The sequence below is a fragment of the Gossypium hirsutum genome, chromosome D08, assembly GCF_007990345.1.
Source record: "Gossypium hirsutum isolate 1008001.06 chromosome D08, Gossypium_hirsutum_v2.1, whole genome shotgun sequence".
Taxonomy (NCBI): domain Eukaryota; kingdom Viridiplantae; phylum Streptophyta; class Magnoliopsida; order Malvales; family Malvaceae; genus Gossypium; species Gossypium hirsutum.
Genome location: NC_053444.1, coordinates 14,937,712 through 14,954,660, shown reverse-complemented (window position 1 = coordinate 14,954,660; position 16,949 = coordinate 14,937,712). Strand labels below are relative to the sequence as shown.

At 31.0% G+C, this 16,949-nt stretch overlaps 1 protein-coding gene across 1 annotated transcript; it reads left to right on the top strand.

Annotated features, from left to right (window-relative positions):
• Positions 1-7,784: 7,784 nt before the first annotated feature.
• On the top strand, positions 7,785-13,032 carry LOC107914103 (glucan endo-1,3-beta-glucosidase 4). The gene is made up of 5 exons (XM_016842860.2): positions 7,785-8,035; positions 9,011-9,151; positions 9,783-11,030; positions 12,456-12,483; positions 12,571-13,032. The coding sequence occupies exons 2-5, from the start codon at positions 9,088-9,090 to the stop codon at positions 12,707-12,709; spliced, it is 1,479 nt and encodes a 492-aa protein (XP_016698349.1). The 5' UTR covers positions 7,785-8,035; positions 9,011-9,087; the 3' UTR covers positions 12,710-13,032.
• The last annotated feature ends 3,917 nt before the right edge of the window (positions 13,033-16,949 follow it).

The window sequence follows — 16,949 nt, the reverse complement described above, 5'->3', positions numbered from 1 at the left end:
TGTTTGTATGGATGTCATACGGGGATCCGAGGATTCAAGAATACGTATTGGTCAAAATTTTGGCTGACTGCGACATCTGGCACGTGAAAGTACCATTGATTGTTTTTGCAACGATCGAGATGCACGAATCCGACTGAGTGATGCAACAGTTCGAGTGTACGCAACATATTCCGCCACAACCTCAGGATCTCGATGACCTACACAAGATTGACATACAAGGGAGACTCGAGGAAGATTCGACAACATTCTACAAGAAATATATCGAGATTTGACAGCTCAGGTACGACTACTTGCCAACTCGTGAACCATTTCTCACGCTAGACTTGGCGACATCTTCAGATTACATGGATTGGTTCGGACATCACGGGAAGTTGTATTTACTTCGGCTTCAGAAATGAGTAGGCAACACCGCCGTAGGAGGCCAAGATGAGGGCTCATCAATCCCAGGTCGGGAGAAGATGCCGTAGAGGGATCAATATCTGCTCTAGATGCACATGAGGACCCGGTGACAAGTTAATAAGGTTATAAAGATTTAAATTAGTTAAACGTTATAAGAAAAGAAATGATATTGAATTGAGATATGCATCAATATGCAGAAGGACTGTAAATGAGCCCTGGAGGGTGAATAAATTGGGAAGAGCTATTAGACTCAAAAATGATTGAAATGTTCAAATGAAAGGAAACATATAAGCTTAATTGTGATGATAATAAATGATATGTGAGAAGTGTTGAATTGTCCATGAATGTGATAATGAGATTTGAAAATGATTAAACATTGTAAGTTTGAAATGTAGACATTTATATACGACATTGGATATCGAGAGTAAGAATAAAAAAATTGTGAGTTGACTAATAACAGAAGAGCCAATTTGATAAGTTAAGGAATGAATCATTTGATGTTGTAATATAATGAAACATGATTACATGTTATAAATTAATTAATTGTAGAACTAGGTTTAGCATTGTGATAATGATATGAAGTATTTCATAATTTATTTAACTATTGATTCACTAGTGAATTATGTATGTATATATATAAAATGTGTGTTGAATAAGATTTGGTTATAAGATACACTTGTATTGATTAATAGAATAAACATTGAAATTGTATGCATTTCAATTATTGCTTATATCATTTGATTTGAATTATAGAAATGCAACTTGGCTTTATCGCTCAACACACGGTTTTTGTTTTCTGTGTGCAGGTTAAGTTCAATTTGAGATCCCGAGTATTTACTTCAGCATTCGGTCAAGATCCCGGACTCAACAATATTTGTGTAGCTACCTTTTTATTGATTAAAAGGCATGTACCTACTAGGTTAAATAATGTTAGTTAATTATTGTTTAACACGTTTAATGCTTGTTTTGAATGAATTTGATTAATTAGTGGTATAATTCGAATAGGAATGATCGTAGTCACTTTGACAAAAAATGTGATATCCTGTAGCTCGGACCCAATGATCAGGTCGGGTATACGGTATTACAATATGATATTATCAAATGATAGATAACACAAATCAAATTTCTAAGCGTTTGTTGTATAGAAGCCATCAATCCACAATAAGCTTTGCTTTCGATGATTCGCCTTCCTCTTCTTCAATGTAACAAAACATATGAATTTATCAAAACTAATGGTGTGTTTGATAAACTATTGGAAATTTTCATTTCGTTGAAAATAAAAATTTTCAACATTTAATATCTTAAATGTGTTAAAAAAAGTGTTGAACAAGATAAATAGGTAGGTAGCTCCTTATCACTTAATGTAGAAAATATTAAGTTAGATTTTATTTCATTAAAAATTGAAATAAATTATCCTTTTTTTTAAATGATATCTTCAAATTAACATATTTTTTTCTTATCCAAAATAATATAAAATATTAGATTAATTAGATTAAATTTAAAAATAAATAATATTTTAAAAATCAATATTTACTTTTATAAAACGATTTAATTATGTTCAGTATTTATATTTATTAATTTATTAAACAACTTTCTAATATAAATTCAGCATTTACAAAGTTTTTAGCTATAAAAATTCAGTATTTAATTTTTTATAACACTTAAAGTTTTAGTTTATCATCACTCCTCGTCCTGAATATGGAGCAGCTTTAAAATTCGTGGCTAGCATCCACCCCATTAATGGGCCTACTGAATGCGAAGGATTAATTACTAGAATCCCTCCATTAGATATCTCGAGAAATAAAACAAAAGTTTTATTTTATCAAACACTCCAAGTCTAAATCACTAATTCTATGACAATTAGTCCAATTTTAATCTTAAACAAATTTTTATTATTCTAAATCAATTTAATATCTTAAGAACTTTTATTCAAACAACAATTAATCCTCAATTATCCTAAATTAATGCAACGAATTCTTTTTATTGATTGAAATTAACCAAGATTCAACAATCACTTTTCTTGTTCTAATCTTTTAATTAAATTAGATTATTTTTAAATTTAATCCCAAATTAATGTTAATCTAATCTAAAATATCCCCCCAAATTAACCATATCCACTCATGATTAATCAATTAATCTAAATTTAACTAAAACTAAATTATCCTAACTCACACCAAATTCAACTTAATTATCATTCTAGGATTCAAGTATCCATAAACTAATTCTATCAATATAATTAACTAAATCAATACAACATGAATCCAATAATAAAATTGAAAAATATATTACCACTTGAAGCCAAAGAATCAATTGGCAACGTCAATTTGGAATCAATGGAGAGCAATCAATGGGCAAAAGGTGCAGCAAGCAGTTGCTGATTTGGATGGCTAATTGAATCAATTTTCGAAGAACAAAACGACAAAAAATTGGATGACTTAGGTAGCAAGATGGTTGCCGATTTGAGCAGTTCAATTGGACCGTTTAAAGGATTTGAAAGCAGCGGAAATCGGCTGAAATTGAAGGCTGAGCAAGGCACAAGGAGTGGCGGCAAGCAGCTGAATTTGAAGTGAGCAACAACCAAATTAGTAGCCAAAATTAAAAGCAAAGATCAGCTAATTAGGATGGCAAATGAGGGCGTAATTTGGACGGTCAAATAGCAGAGCTAGTGCAAGCGGTGGGGAGCAATTCATACGGTAATTTGCAGCAATAATTTGAAGCAAACAATAAAACAGAATATGACATTATAAGGGAGGTGGTATCGAACGAAATAGTGGATGTAGTCGAAGTAGTATCAAAGGACAACTTTGTGAATTTGTTTACTAAAACTCTGGTAGCTAAGAGTTTTGAGAAACATGAAGAGGACATAAAAATACAAAACATGACTCTCACTTCACTAGGGCAAGTTAGAGACTGTTGGAATATAATGCCCTCATTGTAATATTTTCCTCTATGTATACTTGCATATTTTGAACAAATTGGTTTAATAAAATATCCGTTAATTACATTAATATCCTTTGTATATTGTTCTCAATGATTGTTGCATGCAAAGCAAAATGAAAGCAAATATTGGCTCATAAATTATCTAATGTTTAACTAATACTAAGCAGTATTATGTGGTTGGATCGTAATACAGAAAGACAACTTATATTAGTAGATAATTTAAACATGTCCTTAGTCTAATTGGAAACAAGCCAACCAATTGAAAAACTAGAAGAGAGGCTAAAGTGAAAAGTAATAAAAAATGTAGTGATATTTGAAAGTAAGTGTTCTCGTGATAAAATTTATTATCTAATAAGTGAATTAATTGATAAATAAGAGTGAAAGTGTGTGATATACTCATAAGTGAAATATGAAAATGTACACTTGAATGTGAAATGTGTAACTTAGTTGAGATAAGAACTTAAAAAAGAAAGAAATAATTACAAGAGAATAAAATAATGTGAAGTCCTAATAAACAAGGTAGAACTAGTGAGATATAATTGACAAGCCATGAGATATAATTGACAAGTCATAGAAATACCCTTAGCACGCTCAAGTGAAAGTGGCACTTCGGTGCTCTAGTGATTGAATGTATCCTACTCAATTCTCCTCCATTTACTAATGGCAAAGTGAAACAAATGTTAAGTAAAAAGAGTGCCAAGTGAATCAAGTGTCACGTGAAGTAAATGAAGTAAGTGATATTTAACTTAAGATTTGTTATTATAAATGAACATTTGATATGTTAATAATAAAGTGACGATGAGTTATAAAATGAATTAGTCTACTTAAAAGAAATTTATATTTAATGTTAAGTTAAGAATAGAATTCATGAGTACTTACTAAGCTTAAATGTTGCTTAACGCGTTATTTTTTAATACATAGATTCTCAAAAAGTGAACGAATGCAAAGAGCTCGAACAAAGCTAGCCAAATCATATCTCATCAATAAGGTAAGAGTTGTGAAGAATGAGTTCCAAATTTATGGACATTTGTCGTGGCATGTACTTAGGTAATGAAAGTGTTGAGTAGATAGTCCTTTGTCATTGAGACTAGTAGTGAAAATGTTTTGAGAACTTAGTGATTATTTGTTAGAGATTGAACATGGATGAACCTATTATGTTGTGGATGATATTTTGAGGTTTTTTTAGTTTAAAAATGTTTGAGAATGATTGAGTTTAATTATGGTATGAAATGTTACGTTTTGAAGTGTTTTTAGGTTTGAATTTAGCTCCCCGAACCTAAATATGGTACAAAGTTGGCAAAATGCAAAAATGAATAGTACATAGGAAGAGGTATTGGTACCTCTACCTTGTTTTACTTAGATTTGGTTGTTTTTGCACTGAAAGGGCCCAAACAACATCCTTTTTCAACAAAATATTAGAATTAGTTTAGAAATGATTTAAGAAGTCATAAAAGACCTCAAACAAGTCTAGAAAATAAATGAAAATTGAGTGAAGTGTTTGACTTGAAATGTAGCCTTCTTTACTCGAGTCTAAGTTTGGACTCGGATAAGGGGTATTAGAGGATGATGATGATGAGAATGGTCTCAAATAAAGTTTTTAATAGTTGGGTTTTAAAAAAATAGAAAAAAAAGGTAATAAGATTTAAAAAGAATTGAGAGAGAAAAACAAAGGAAGAAGAAAGAAGAAAACTTCTCTTCTTTTCCACCCTGGTTGGCCAAGCTAAGAAAAGAGGGCCTTTTTCTCCTTTTTACAATATTTTGGTATTAAAAAATTACCATTTCAATTTATTTTCAATATAAAAATGGTTTTAATAATCAAATATCATCTCATCATCACACCTGCTAATAAACAATAATATTTTAATACCCTTAGGTGCCAAATGAAAAAAATACTTTCGATGAGTAAAATTATCATTTTGTCCCTCATCTCGCATTTTTATTCGATTAAGCCTAGAACATTGTGAATGACTCATAATATGCATTGAAGATATTTCAAAAGGCCAAATCCAAAAAAATTGAAAGAATACAAAATTATTGTATCGAAAATAAAATTTTTGAAAATTTACCGTATGGAAAGTCAAAAAAATTTGGGCACGTACAATCAATTTATCAAACCAATGTGCATTCCTAATAAATTTTGTTGGATCCAATTGTGAATTTCATCCCTTTATTTTATAAAATTGAGATATAAATCACTTTATTTTGATTTATTAGAATTTGGCCCTTATACTTTATGAAAATTGAAAAGTTAGTTCAATTGTTGATAAACTTGTGAGCTTAAATTGTTGATTTTTACTAGTACGTTGCATATAGATTATTGGATTATTTATTTTAAATTATTGAATTGTTGATTTTCAGGTTTGAGATTTAACAACAAGGCTTAGCAATATTACTCAATTGGATTAACTTTTCAATTTTTTTAAAGCACAAAGATCAAACTCTACATATAAAGGGACTAACTTATCGAATTTCATAAAGTAGAGTGATCAAATTTATATTTAGACCAATTTTATTAAAATTGTTTTAAGATTATTTTTAAAATTTTTTTTTCATATCATTACATCTTGACATAAAAAATTAAAATTAATAAATAGAGTAAAAATTTGTATGTAACAAAATATTATTATAAAAATATATTACCTAACATTAAAAATCATAAAAGCAACACAACCTAATGGCTTAGTAAACAAAAATTTAATAAAAAAAATAGACAATCAATTCAGGCTACACTCAATTCAGCCTTCAATGATAAAAAAAAATCAATTACCTCTTTTAGTTACCGAAAACCATAGTTGATTAGTTTAATCATTATGTTGTTGAAGTTACGAGGAGTTGACATGTGCCATGCCACGTAAATATGTCACGTTAACATTTAAAAAAAATAAATAAACATTCTAAAAAGTTATTAAAAATTAATGAAAATGTATTAAAATGAATTTGGATAAATAGTTGTCCATATTTCTTTGAATCTGGATATATATTTGTCCAAATTCATTTTTAATGAATGTAAAATTACAAAAAATCTATAAAATTATTAGTTTTTAAAGTTTTTAAAAATTAATTAAAATGTACATCCGAATGAATATAGACAACTGATTGTCCAGAACTGTAAAAAATTATAAAAAAAATTATTAAAAATTCTAAAAATTATATATATAAAAACATATGATGAACATAACTTTAACAACCATATAATAAATCGACATGTGATGATACATATGTGTTGAAATATCAGAGGGAAATTCTTTCCATTAGCGCAAAAATATGGTGAAAAAACCTTTTATCCTATATATATATATAAAAATCATGGTTATCTTTTCTCAAAAAATTGCATTATTATTTGAATTGAATTAGTTTTTAGACTCCAGAAGCACTGTTGGAGGGTTGACAAGTGTCTTATATAGATATAATAAAATATTAAAATAAAAAAGACGCATAAAAAATTTTAAAATTATTTGTAAAATAAAAAAAAAGACACGACTAATGTACCAAATACTTGTATTATAACCTAAAAACAAATAGTATTAGCCCATGCCTGTTTGTGTATGTTTTTTACTCCACTAATAGGTTATAGAATAATTATCCATATATATATATATATAAACATATCATTACCTATTGTTTTATTCTACAGATGTTGAAGCCATATTCATCCGTTGTCCTTATATACATATAATTTCTAAATTTTTATAATATTATACTCGTACTAAATTAATTTGAATAGATAGATGTGTGAAGCAAACCTTTATTTATCCTTATTAATTTGGATATATATTTTTAGATTTTTTTAAATTTTTTACAGATGTGGAGTGAACATGACATGTCAATTTCTCATGGATTTTCGTTAATGACAATTTTCATTAATAGAAAGAGTCAATTAAATTTATTTTTAGTCACTGAAAACTCAACTAAATGCACTCTTCTTCATAAAATATTTAATTGAATATCTAATTTTTTACCAATGACTTCTATTTTTTTACTAATCACATTTTTCCTTTAAACCTTTAATTTAGGGAAAAGAAAACATGTATATGTAATTATTTCATAAATATAATAAGAAATTAAAGAACTTTAGAAATTTGGGGCGGCGCAGATGAAAATTAATTAACTTTTAAAGGAAAAGGTAGATTAGGAGAAACAAAACCTAATGTAAAATACTGCAAGAAAGACAAACAGCAAAAAGTTGGAAAGAAGTCTCTGGGTTCAGACACTTATTCAGTAGCGTTCAGACAATCAAACACAGTCAAGCTTAGGTTTCCTTGACCCTGAATACAAAAGTATTTCTAAATCTTCCGTTGTTAACATTAATTAAATACTGCTTATTTATTATAAGGAAATAAATTATAAAAGATCGCATATTTTTCATGATTTTTAAAGAATATTCAGTAATTTATTAAAATATTTCATTGTTTTTTTAAGGATACTGTAATAAAAAAACACATGCTTTGTTTATTTTATTACCATAAGAAGGAAGAAATAATTAATTTGAATTAAAGTGAAACAGTGGGTGTATTTAGTGAAGCTTCAACCGCGTTTTCTACTTTCCTTTCCCTGCTGTTCTGGCTTCCACATTTATGTACAGAAAGTTCCTGTGGGGCTTTTGAACTTCTTTCTGCTGTTTTTTCTCCCAATATTCTTTGCACTGGATTATTAGTTTAGTGTTTTCTTTTTTCCCTTTTTCTGCAACTTGGATCAGGTACTTCCTTCTCTTCACTTCTTCCACTGGGGACCTTCTTTCCCTTTACTATTGCAAGTTTGGCTTCCATGTTGTTTGAATATGCAATGTTTTTAGTTCTGGGTATTTTGGAATTACTGTTTTCTTGCACTCTGTATTTTCATTGATGTGCTTTGAATTAGCGACATCAATGTGTATTTTCAGTTGATATTATCTACTCTTCTTATCCACTTCCAACTATGGATGTTCTCTTGTTCTGTTATACCGCTTTCTGGGACTCTCTGTTTCAGCAAAAGCATACAAAATGGTGTTCATAAAATACCAAAAAAAAAAAAATACTGTCCTTAAACACCAATACCGCTTTGGGTACAATGAATCTTGCTAGTACTGGGATTTCTGCTTCCTCGCTGAAGAGATGATGCATTTGATGAATGAATGTTATGCAATGTCTTGTTCGTTTATTTGGGTTAAACTACGTGCCCAGTCCGTGTACTTTAGGCTTAGTAGCAAATTAGTCTCTCTATTGTAAAAATGGACAATTTAGACCTTGCACATTCAATACGGAAGCAAATATGTGAAGTTATAAATGATGGTATGGTTAAGAATTGATGAATGTTGATTTCTCGTGTTTTAAAGTAATCTGAACAAAAAATGAGCACTTTTATCATTTTCATGTTTACAAGTTTAGCCTTTTGCTTCAGAAATAAAGGCACAAGGATGAAATTACTCACTTTTATGGTGAAGAGATCAATTTGCTTTTCAGCCTATAGTACAGGGACCTGCCGGTAGTTTAACCATTTATTTGTAAGGAGCCAAAATAGGTCCATATCTGCTTTTACTGTCCTGTAATACATGAATGAAGATTCTTTGTAATGTGCCTTGAATGGTTATATGTAACGTTAGCCTTGTGCAGTTGAATTTGGTGTGTCATCTACCTGGTTAGTACGTTTCAGCTTTTATCTGAATTAAACTATCTGATTCTGCTTTTGTTTGCAGAACACGTAGCATTTAAGCGCTGCTGAGAACAAACAGTGCGAGACTGGCTATTTAGATTGAAGCTTTTTAACAATCAAATGATCCTTGAAAGATGTCTTGGAAGCATGCTCCTGGCTCTAAGCATGCTCTCCAATGTGCTAGGTAATTTAGCAAATTTGTTGAGGGTTTCTTTTTTTGGTCAGTTTCTATATGGGATGTTGAATCTGTACATTTTGAGGCATCAGTTGTAAAAAATGACAATCATTATAATTGATATTTCTAGTTAATGAGATTGTGTTTCGATTTTACTTATTCTAATAGTAATAACTGTTTGTACTTCTAATGGCTCAAATACTGCTGTTGAACGTCTTTGAAAAATTGAAACCATGCTAGTTGTAAAGTTCCTGGTAATAAGTAGTTCAAATTGGTTTAAGGTTCAATTTTATTTTCCTAGTATTTAAAAGGTACCTATCAGACATGCTGTCAAAGATCTAAGGACCATTGAGATCAAAGGTCTTCTTTTTGGCCTCAACTTGTTTTGAGCTTTTCTTGTGTTATGCATTACTAGGTGTTTGTTTCTTTCAGAATTATGGAGAATGATGGTGAAATATTGAGGCTTTTATAGCTAGGGTAGGTAGTTCATTGAACATTATAAAAGTAATCAACCAATGGTTCCTTTATTTACTACTTTTCAAGAATAGATTGAAGCAAAAGCAAATGGGTAATCTACATTAAAAGGTCATGTAATAGTGTTTCTTGTAGATTCTTACTGACTAGAATCTTGGTTACATAGGTGCATTTGTTGGGGTAAACATAGGTACTGATGTTTCCAGCATGCCGCCAGCTTCAGATGTGGTTGCTATTGTCAAAGCCCATCAAATTACTCATATACGACTTTATGATGCTGACCCTCACATGCTGAAAGCCCTTGCTGGAAGTGGGATTGAAGTAACAGTCGGAGTGACAAATGAGGAAGTCCTAGGAATTGGAGAATCCGCCTCAGCAGCTGCAGCATGGATCAACAAAAATGTTGCCGCTTACATGCCTTCCACCAACATTACAGCCATTGCTGTTGGCAGTGAGGTTCTTACCTCAGTCCCTCATGCTGCCCCAGTTTTAGTTACAGCTATGAATAACCTGCACAAGGCTCTTGTAGCTGCTGATCTCAATTTTCAGGTTAAAGTTTCAACCCCGCAATCCATGGACATCATCCCCAAGCCTTTTCCCCCATCTACTTCTACCTTTAATTCCTCTTGGAACTCTACAATATACCAGCTTCTTCAGTTTTTGAAGAACACGAACTCCTATTACATGTTAAATGCCTATCCGTATTATGGTTACACTAATGGAAATGGCATTTTTCCAATTGATTATGCTCTTTTCAAACCTCTTCCCTCTGTCAAACAAATCGTTGATCCAAACACTTTGTTCCACTATAACAGCATGTTTGATGCAATGGTTGATGCAACCTATTATTCTATGGATGCTCTCAATTTTTCTGTGATCCCTATCGTTGTCACAGAAACTGGATGGCCTTGGCAAGGTGGATCCAATGAACCTGATGCTACTGTGGAAAATGCTGAGACCTTCATTAATAAATTGATCCAGCGAGTTTCCAATAATTCAGGTCCACCTAGTCAACCAACTATTCCCATCAACACATACATTTATGAATTGTTTAATGAAGACAAGAGACTGGGCCCTATCTCTGAGAAAAACTGGGGGTTACTTTTCACAAACGGCACTGCCGTTTTCCCTCTGAGTTTAGGTGGTCCTAGTCAGATCACTGGAAATTCTACTGCAGTTTTCTGTGTGGCAAAAGATGATGCTAGTGAAGATAAGTTGCGAGATGGGATTAACTGGGCATGTGGGCAAGGCCAGGCCAATTGCAGTGCTATACAATCAGGGCAGCCGTGCTATCTCCCGAATAACATCAAGAACCACGCATCTTATGCTTACAATGATTATTATCAAAAAATGCATACTGTTGGTGGGACATGTGATTTTGATGGTACAGCCACAACTACTACAATCGACCCAAGTAAGTTCGCACAAGTTTTCTCTTCATTATGCTCTTATTAATTTTATCTGCAATATTTATCTGTTAAAATGCTTAAGTAGAATTTTAACTTTCAATCTAGTGAGAAAATTTTGCTAGCATGCTTATATGCTGCTGTTTAAAACTCCAGGTTTTCTTTAAATAGTTGATGGTTCTTTAATAAAACCAATTGTTTATTTTGTCATTCGACCTAAAACCAATTGCAATAGCTAGTGAAGTCCGACTTGAATATAACACCACTTGTTTTATTTGTTTAATTTATTTTGGTTGCTTTACCACCTAGCTTGCCCCCCTCCCCTTTTTGTTAATCATTTTATCTTTAGGTGTTGATCAGTTTGAGGTTTTAGCTTTCTAGATTTTATAATAAAGGGAAACTGTTAGGGAATTTAATAATTGCCGATATACACGACCACTACAATTTGTTAAAAATGTATATACAGTCATTGTCGACATGGCATTTTTGTTGAGTTGTCACTTATCATTACATTGTATTATCTTTTCTTCATTAGACAAATATAGATTAGCAAGATTCTAAAGTTGATCAGAATAATACTTTGCATACCAACAAAGTGTTGGGTGCAGTAGTAAGTCACGTTGCACTCCCAAAAAAAGAATGTGGGTTCGAACTTTGGAGATGATATTGTTGGGAGGTGCTGCTACAAACCCCGAACATGGATAGTAATACAGACATTCCAAAAACATAGTACTTTACATTCTTGATTGAAAAAATTTAGGATACTTTAGATCTAATCAGGGCATTAACTTTCTACCAACTAAGCTGATTTGCCTGTGGGCATCAGCCATTAGCTATTGTTGCAATTGGTATGTTAACAGTATTCTCAAGACTAATTTCGGATCCATGGATGTACATTGCCTGTGCCTTGGTTAGATTTTTTTTTTTTTTTGAAGTATGTTTCGGTTTGATAACCATATTACATTGTAGGGGAAATCATAGTTAGAAGTGTATGCATGCATCTATGAATAGTTATTACATGTTTTCTGTGTGCCGAGTGTCTTGAGGTTTTTTCCCCTATGAAAGATCTATATTGCTTTGACTTCTCATTTAAAAAAAAAAAATACTAGTGTCCTACATGTTTTCGAACATGGATATAGGGATATGATTCTCCAAGAACCCTCCAAATACATGGAAAAAATTGAATACACCCACTTGGACACATATCCTGCTGACACCAAGCCTGAGTAACATAGATCAAGATTGTTTCCTTCCAAGTGTTATTTATGTGAAAATATGCTCAAATTCTTTTCTATAAGCCCCCATATTGCATTCCATTGCTATCTTATTGTGTAATTGTTATGTATTCTTCCCTTATTTTTTACTTTTTAGATTAATATCCAGCTTAATCACTTTGAATGGCTAATTACTGCATTGGTGGATAACTTGTGCAGGTTATGGATCCTGCATATTTACTGGAAGGTGGGGTTTCAAATCTTTTACTGTATGTGATTCGTAGTAACAGTGTTTTGCTTAGAATCATGACATTGTTTTTTCCCCTTTAAACAGTTCTAATTCGAGCACGGGTAGAGAGTCTTTGCCTCCTACAGCACTTGGTCCAATAAGTCCCGGAGGGAGTACAAAGCTTCCGCTGTACAAGATTCAATTTCTAATCTCAGCAACTTGTCTTCTTGTAGTCTTGCTATGACACTCGATTTACGCCTCGGTGGTGGACTCAAACTGCGATGAATCATTCCATTTGATAGGCAAGATTAAGTGTGATAGAGAATGTAATGAAATCCACTTAAGTTCAATAATGACCGATGGTTATTTCTTTCAGGGCGGTGTTCGCACGTTCATCCTTACCGCTTTTGATTCCATTTTTAAGCTAGTTCATCGGTTTTACTTATCAGTTGCCTTGTGGTATTTTATTACATTTGCATTGCATTGCATTGTAATGACCTTGAAGTGGTAGTAGCCATTGTAGCATTGAATTTTTGGGACAGGAAATGAGAAAACTTGGATTTGTTAGTGGGTAAACTACTAATTTAGTTACTTATATTTTATTTAAGTTGCATTATGGTCACTGAACTTTTAAACCTTGCAATATGGTCACTAACTTTATTGATTTGTTACATTTTGATTACTAATTTGTTAATTGCATAAGTTAGATTGATATGTTATATCATTATTTCAAATGAAAATTTTAAGTTAAATTATACCGTTAGTAACTATACTTTTTTAAACGTTTGAGCAATTTTTTTTTTCTCACGTTCTGTTCTTTTTCCTTTGTCGCGAAGAAAGCAATCACCACTGAGCCGCTTCATGTAAATTGAAGAGATTCTCCTAAAATTTAAAGCAATATTTCTAAATATCTTGAGTTGAAATGCAAAAGAATAAAAATGAGACATAAATTTAAATCTGATCATGGGTTGGGTTTAGGTTGAATCAATGCAAAATTTTAGGTTCATTTTCTAGACTCGGGCCTAATCTGGCCCAAAAAAGACTTAAAATTTTGTCTAAGTTCGGTTAAGATAAAAACTGCTGAACTCGAGCCCAACTAGATCCATTTGTATTAAATTTCTTTATATAAAAAAATTTTAAAAATATGATAAATCAAATACACTAAAAACATTAAAATAAATGTTTCCCAACAAATTGAAAATACAATAAAAAAATTATACTTAAATAATACTAAGATAGTTACAAATTAGCAAACAAATGTCTCTAAAATAGTGGCATAATTAATAATAAAACAAGAATTATACAATATTCAAACAATAACAACAAAATTGTAGCAATATAATAGCAAAATGGTAGCAAAATAGCAATAAACAGCAACGGGGGAAATTTTTTTAGCCAAATTTTGGTTGGGTCAGGCCCGAGCCAAAAAATCTTACCCAATATCCGGCCCGTTTAAAAAATGAGCCTTACTTTTTTTGTCCAAACATATTTTTTGGGTCTATATTTGTAATACCCCATAATCGACCTAGACGACAAGGCCAAGCCTGGAGAGTTACAATGAATGACAATCAAAACACACTCTACAAATTATATTCAAACTCTGTTAAAGTCATATAAAGTTTTAATAAAGATAAATTAGTAATTCATGATTATCATCCAACTAACTGAAACAACGAAACAATTAACATTATTAATAATACTAAATGATGTAAAACACATAACCGAGCTCTCCATTCGCCGACCCATTCAAACCTGTGATTTACCTGAAATCCATTCAACAATAATTGAATTAATATATCAGAAAGGAACCAACTATTTACATATTCAATAAGGTATCGGTAAAACTAAGATATCTAAGTGCAAATGTTGATTCAGAATCAAGAAACAGTTCATTCGATTGCAAATCAGAATCATACAGATAGATAACAATTCATACTGTAGTCAGTTGTAGAACAGAACAAAATAGATGCAATTGCTTAATACTAGTCGCTCCACACCATCTCGACCCACCCAACATATCAAATAGTGATGCGGAAACCCGGATCTAGACACAAGAGAACACAAATTAGAAATAAAACGAGAATAAATAAAATTAGTTAAATAATAAATAAATAAATAAATAAATAAAAAAGGATAGATTTGCCCTATGGAACCCTTGGTTAACTTGTAACCAAAAACGCCAATGATTGAGCGGCTCCCTACGAAACCCCTAGAAGAAGAACCTCTAGAAACACCGATGAACGGGAAAGAAATTTGAATATTTGCAACTCCGAAATACCCTCGAAAGTAACAAACTCCAAACTAAATAGCAAGAGAAGAATCACTCTACTCTAAAAATTTGCCTCACACAAATTTGAAAAAAAACAAATACTCTTCTTTTTATTCTTCTCTCAATGTGTAGAAAACAAGCCTATTTATAGGCAAATTACAAGAGTAATTGAATCCTAATAAAAACTCTTTAAAGAGTAATTGAATCCTAATAAAACTCTTTAAAATTATCTAAGAAAATAAATAAATAATAACCTAACCAATAAAATTACTTAACTCATAAATGATGTGTCCCAACCAATGAGAATTAAGTAAATAATAATAATAATAAGATACATAAAAAATTAATCCACCAATTTATGGGCTTTTACTATTCCAAGATTGGTCCAGTGAATTGCATTCCCATATTTATCAATGTCACGAACATGATGAATTAAATTTGTCGCAACAAAGTCTTGGACAAAAGCATTCATCTTTGATTTTAATTGTCGTGCCTTGCTTCGAGTGATTGGACCACTAGGAAAGATAACCCTTTGAGTGTCACCTCCTTGGCTCGTATCAAATAGGGTATTTATTACCCTTCCAGCCCTACACACCATACAGTGTCGGTCTGAAACGTTTCAAAGAATGCAGTCTAGTTGCAAGATCAGAACACAGATACCAGTGAGTTATCCACTATTTCAGAACATAATACTTCCACCTGATTCAATTCTCACTCGATGGATATGCAGACTTTACATGACAGTTAATACAGAGTTTTATGCAAATACTTAAATATTGTTCATACTCGAATACAGTAAATCAATTTCATTAACATTAAACAAACGTAATACACACTGATAATCAATACTTAGGTTTCAAATAACAGAATATCAGTTTGTACAGTTTAATTCAGTTCAAACGGCCTCACAGAAGACTTGTATTCGGTTTGAGCGATGCTCGAGACATGACAAAATTTCATAAACTGACCCACACACCCGTGTGGTCTCATACGGCCTGGGCAACTGGCCTGTGCGGCTCCATATCGCGACTCAAGCACAGGACCAATAAGGGGACATATACTTAACTATTGAACCAACAAACTCATTCTTAACATAGACTTACACAGAATTGAGCTTAAGCCAACAAGTCAAGGATAGAGGTTAGTTTAGAATAAAATAGCTAAAACTTTCTTAAGACATGACGCGAACTCCTAACTTCAAACACATAAACAGAACACATAACCACAGATACAAAGACTTAATTACTATAAAATTCCACAATTAAACATCCAAATTTTGGGGTGTTATAATATTTTTGCCCATACCCTCTCACTTTTCGAGTGGGCCTTCGGGTCTAGGCAGACAAAATCATATATTTATGTTATGTTTTTAATTTTTTTCTCATTTTATATTTGTGTAGTATAATGTGCATGTAATTTTTTTTTAGATTTATCAAATTATAAAAATATATAAATACCTCCAAAATAATATTTGTCTCTTTATAAAAAATATAAATTATATAAATGTGTAATTACAATTATATAATATTTGTCACTTTATAGTAAATAGTAATTTTTAAATATAAATTATATAAATGTATAATTACAATTTATACTACCAAACATGACATAAAGAATTATGAGGTAATTGCACATGGTCGCCCAAACATGTTTAAGAATTACAATTCTTTGTAATTAGAAGAGAGTGTAACTACTATTGCACTGTACTATTCAAAAAACCTTAAATAAAGAGCTATTTTTTTTTTTGTAAAATTAGAGGGTCAAATAAGTTATTATGCTTAATATACACATAAGATGCAATGGAGGGTTGCATTTGCCTCCCTCAGGCTTGTTTATGCTTACTTGACAAATCTTTTTATTATTTACACATATACAAATTAATACATCAATTTAATCTTTATATTAGTAAAAAGAATTAAATAAACCAAAACATTAATAATTTAATATTTATTTTTTAACAAAATTAATATTTTAAAACTTATATAATTTTGCAAGTTAAATATTTTGTTTGGAATTAAATTGTAAATTTTTTTGTTAAAATATATTGTTATCCCTTTACTTTTACATAATTTGAGATGAAACCCCTATAGTTTAAAGATTAAAAAAATAATCTTTTTAAAAAAAATTAAAAATCATATTCCAATTATATTAATAGTTTTCATCAAAATTTATTAATATTTTTGGACAATCATCTGCGGACAGCCAAATTGGCATA

What these genes read in the sequence shown, in the direction of transcription:
- LOC107914103 (XM_016842860.2), top strand. Translation starts at nt 9,088, where the DNA reads ATGATCCTTGAAAGATGTCTTGGAAGCATGCTCCTGGCTCTAAGCATG. An exon ending in CATGCTCTCCAATGTGCTAG is followed by an intron (nt 9,152 to 9,782) that starts GTAATTTAGCAA and finishes TTGGTTACATAG; the next exon opens with GTGCATTTGTTGGGGTAAAC. An exon ending in AACTACTACAATCGACCCAA is followed by an intron (nt 11,031 to 12,455) that starts GTAAGTTCGCAC and finishes TAACTTGTGCAG; the next exon opens with GTTATGGATCCTGCATATTT.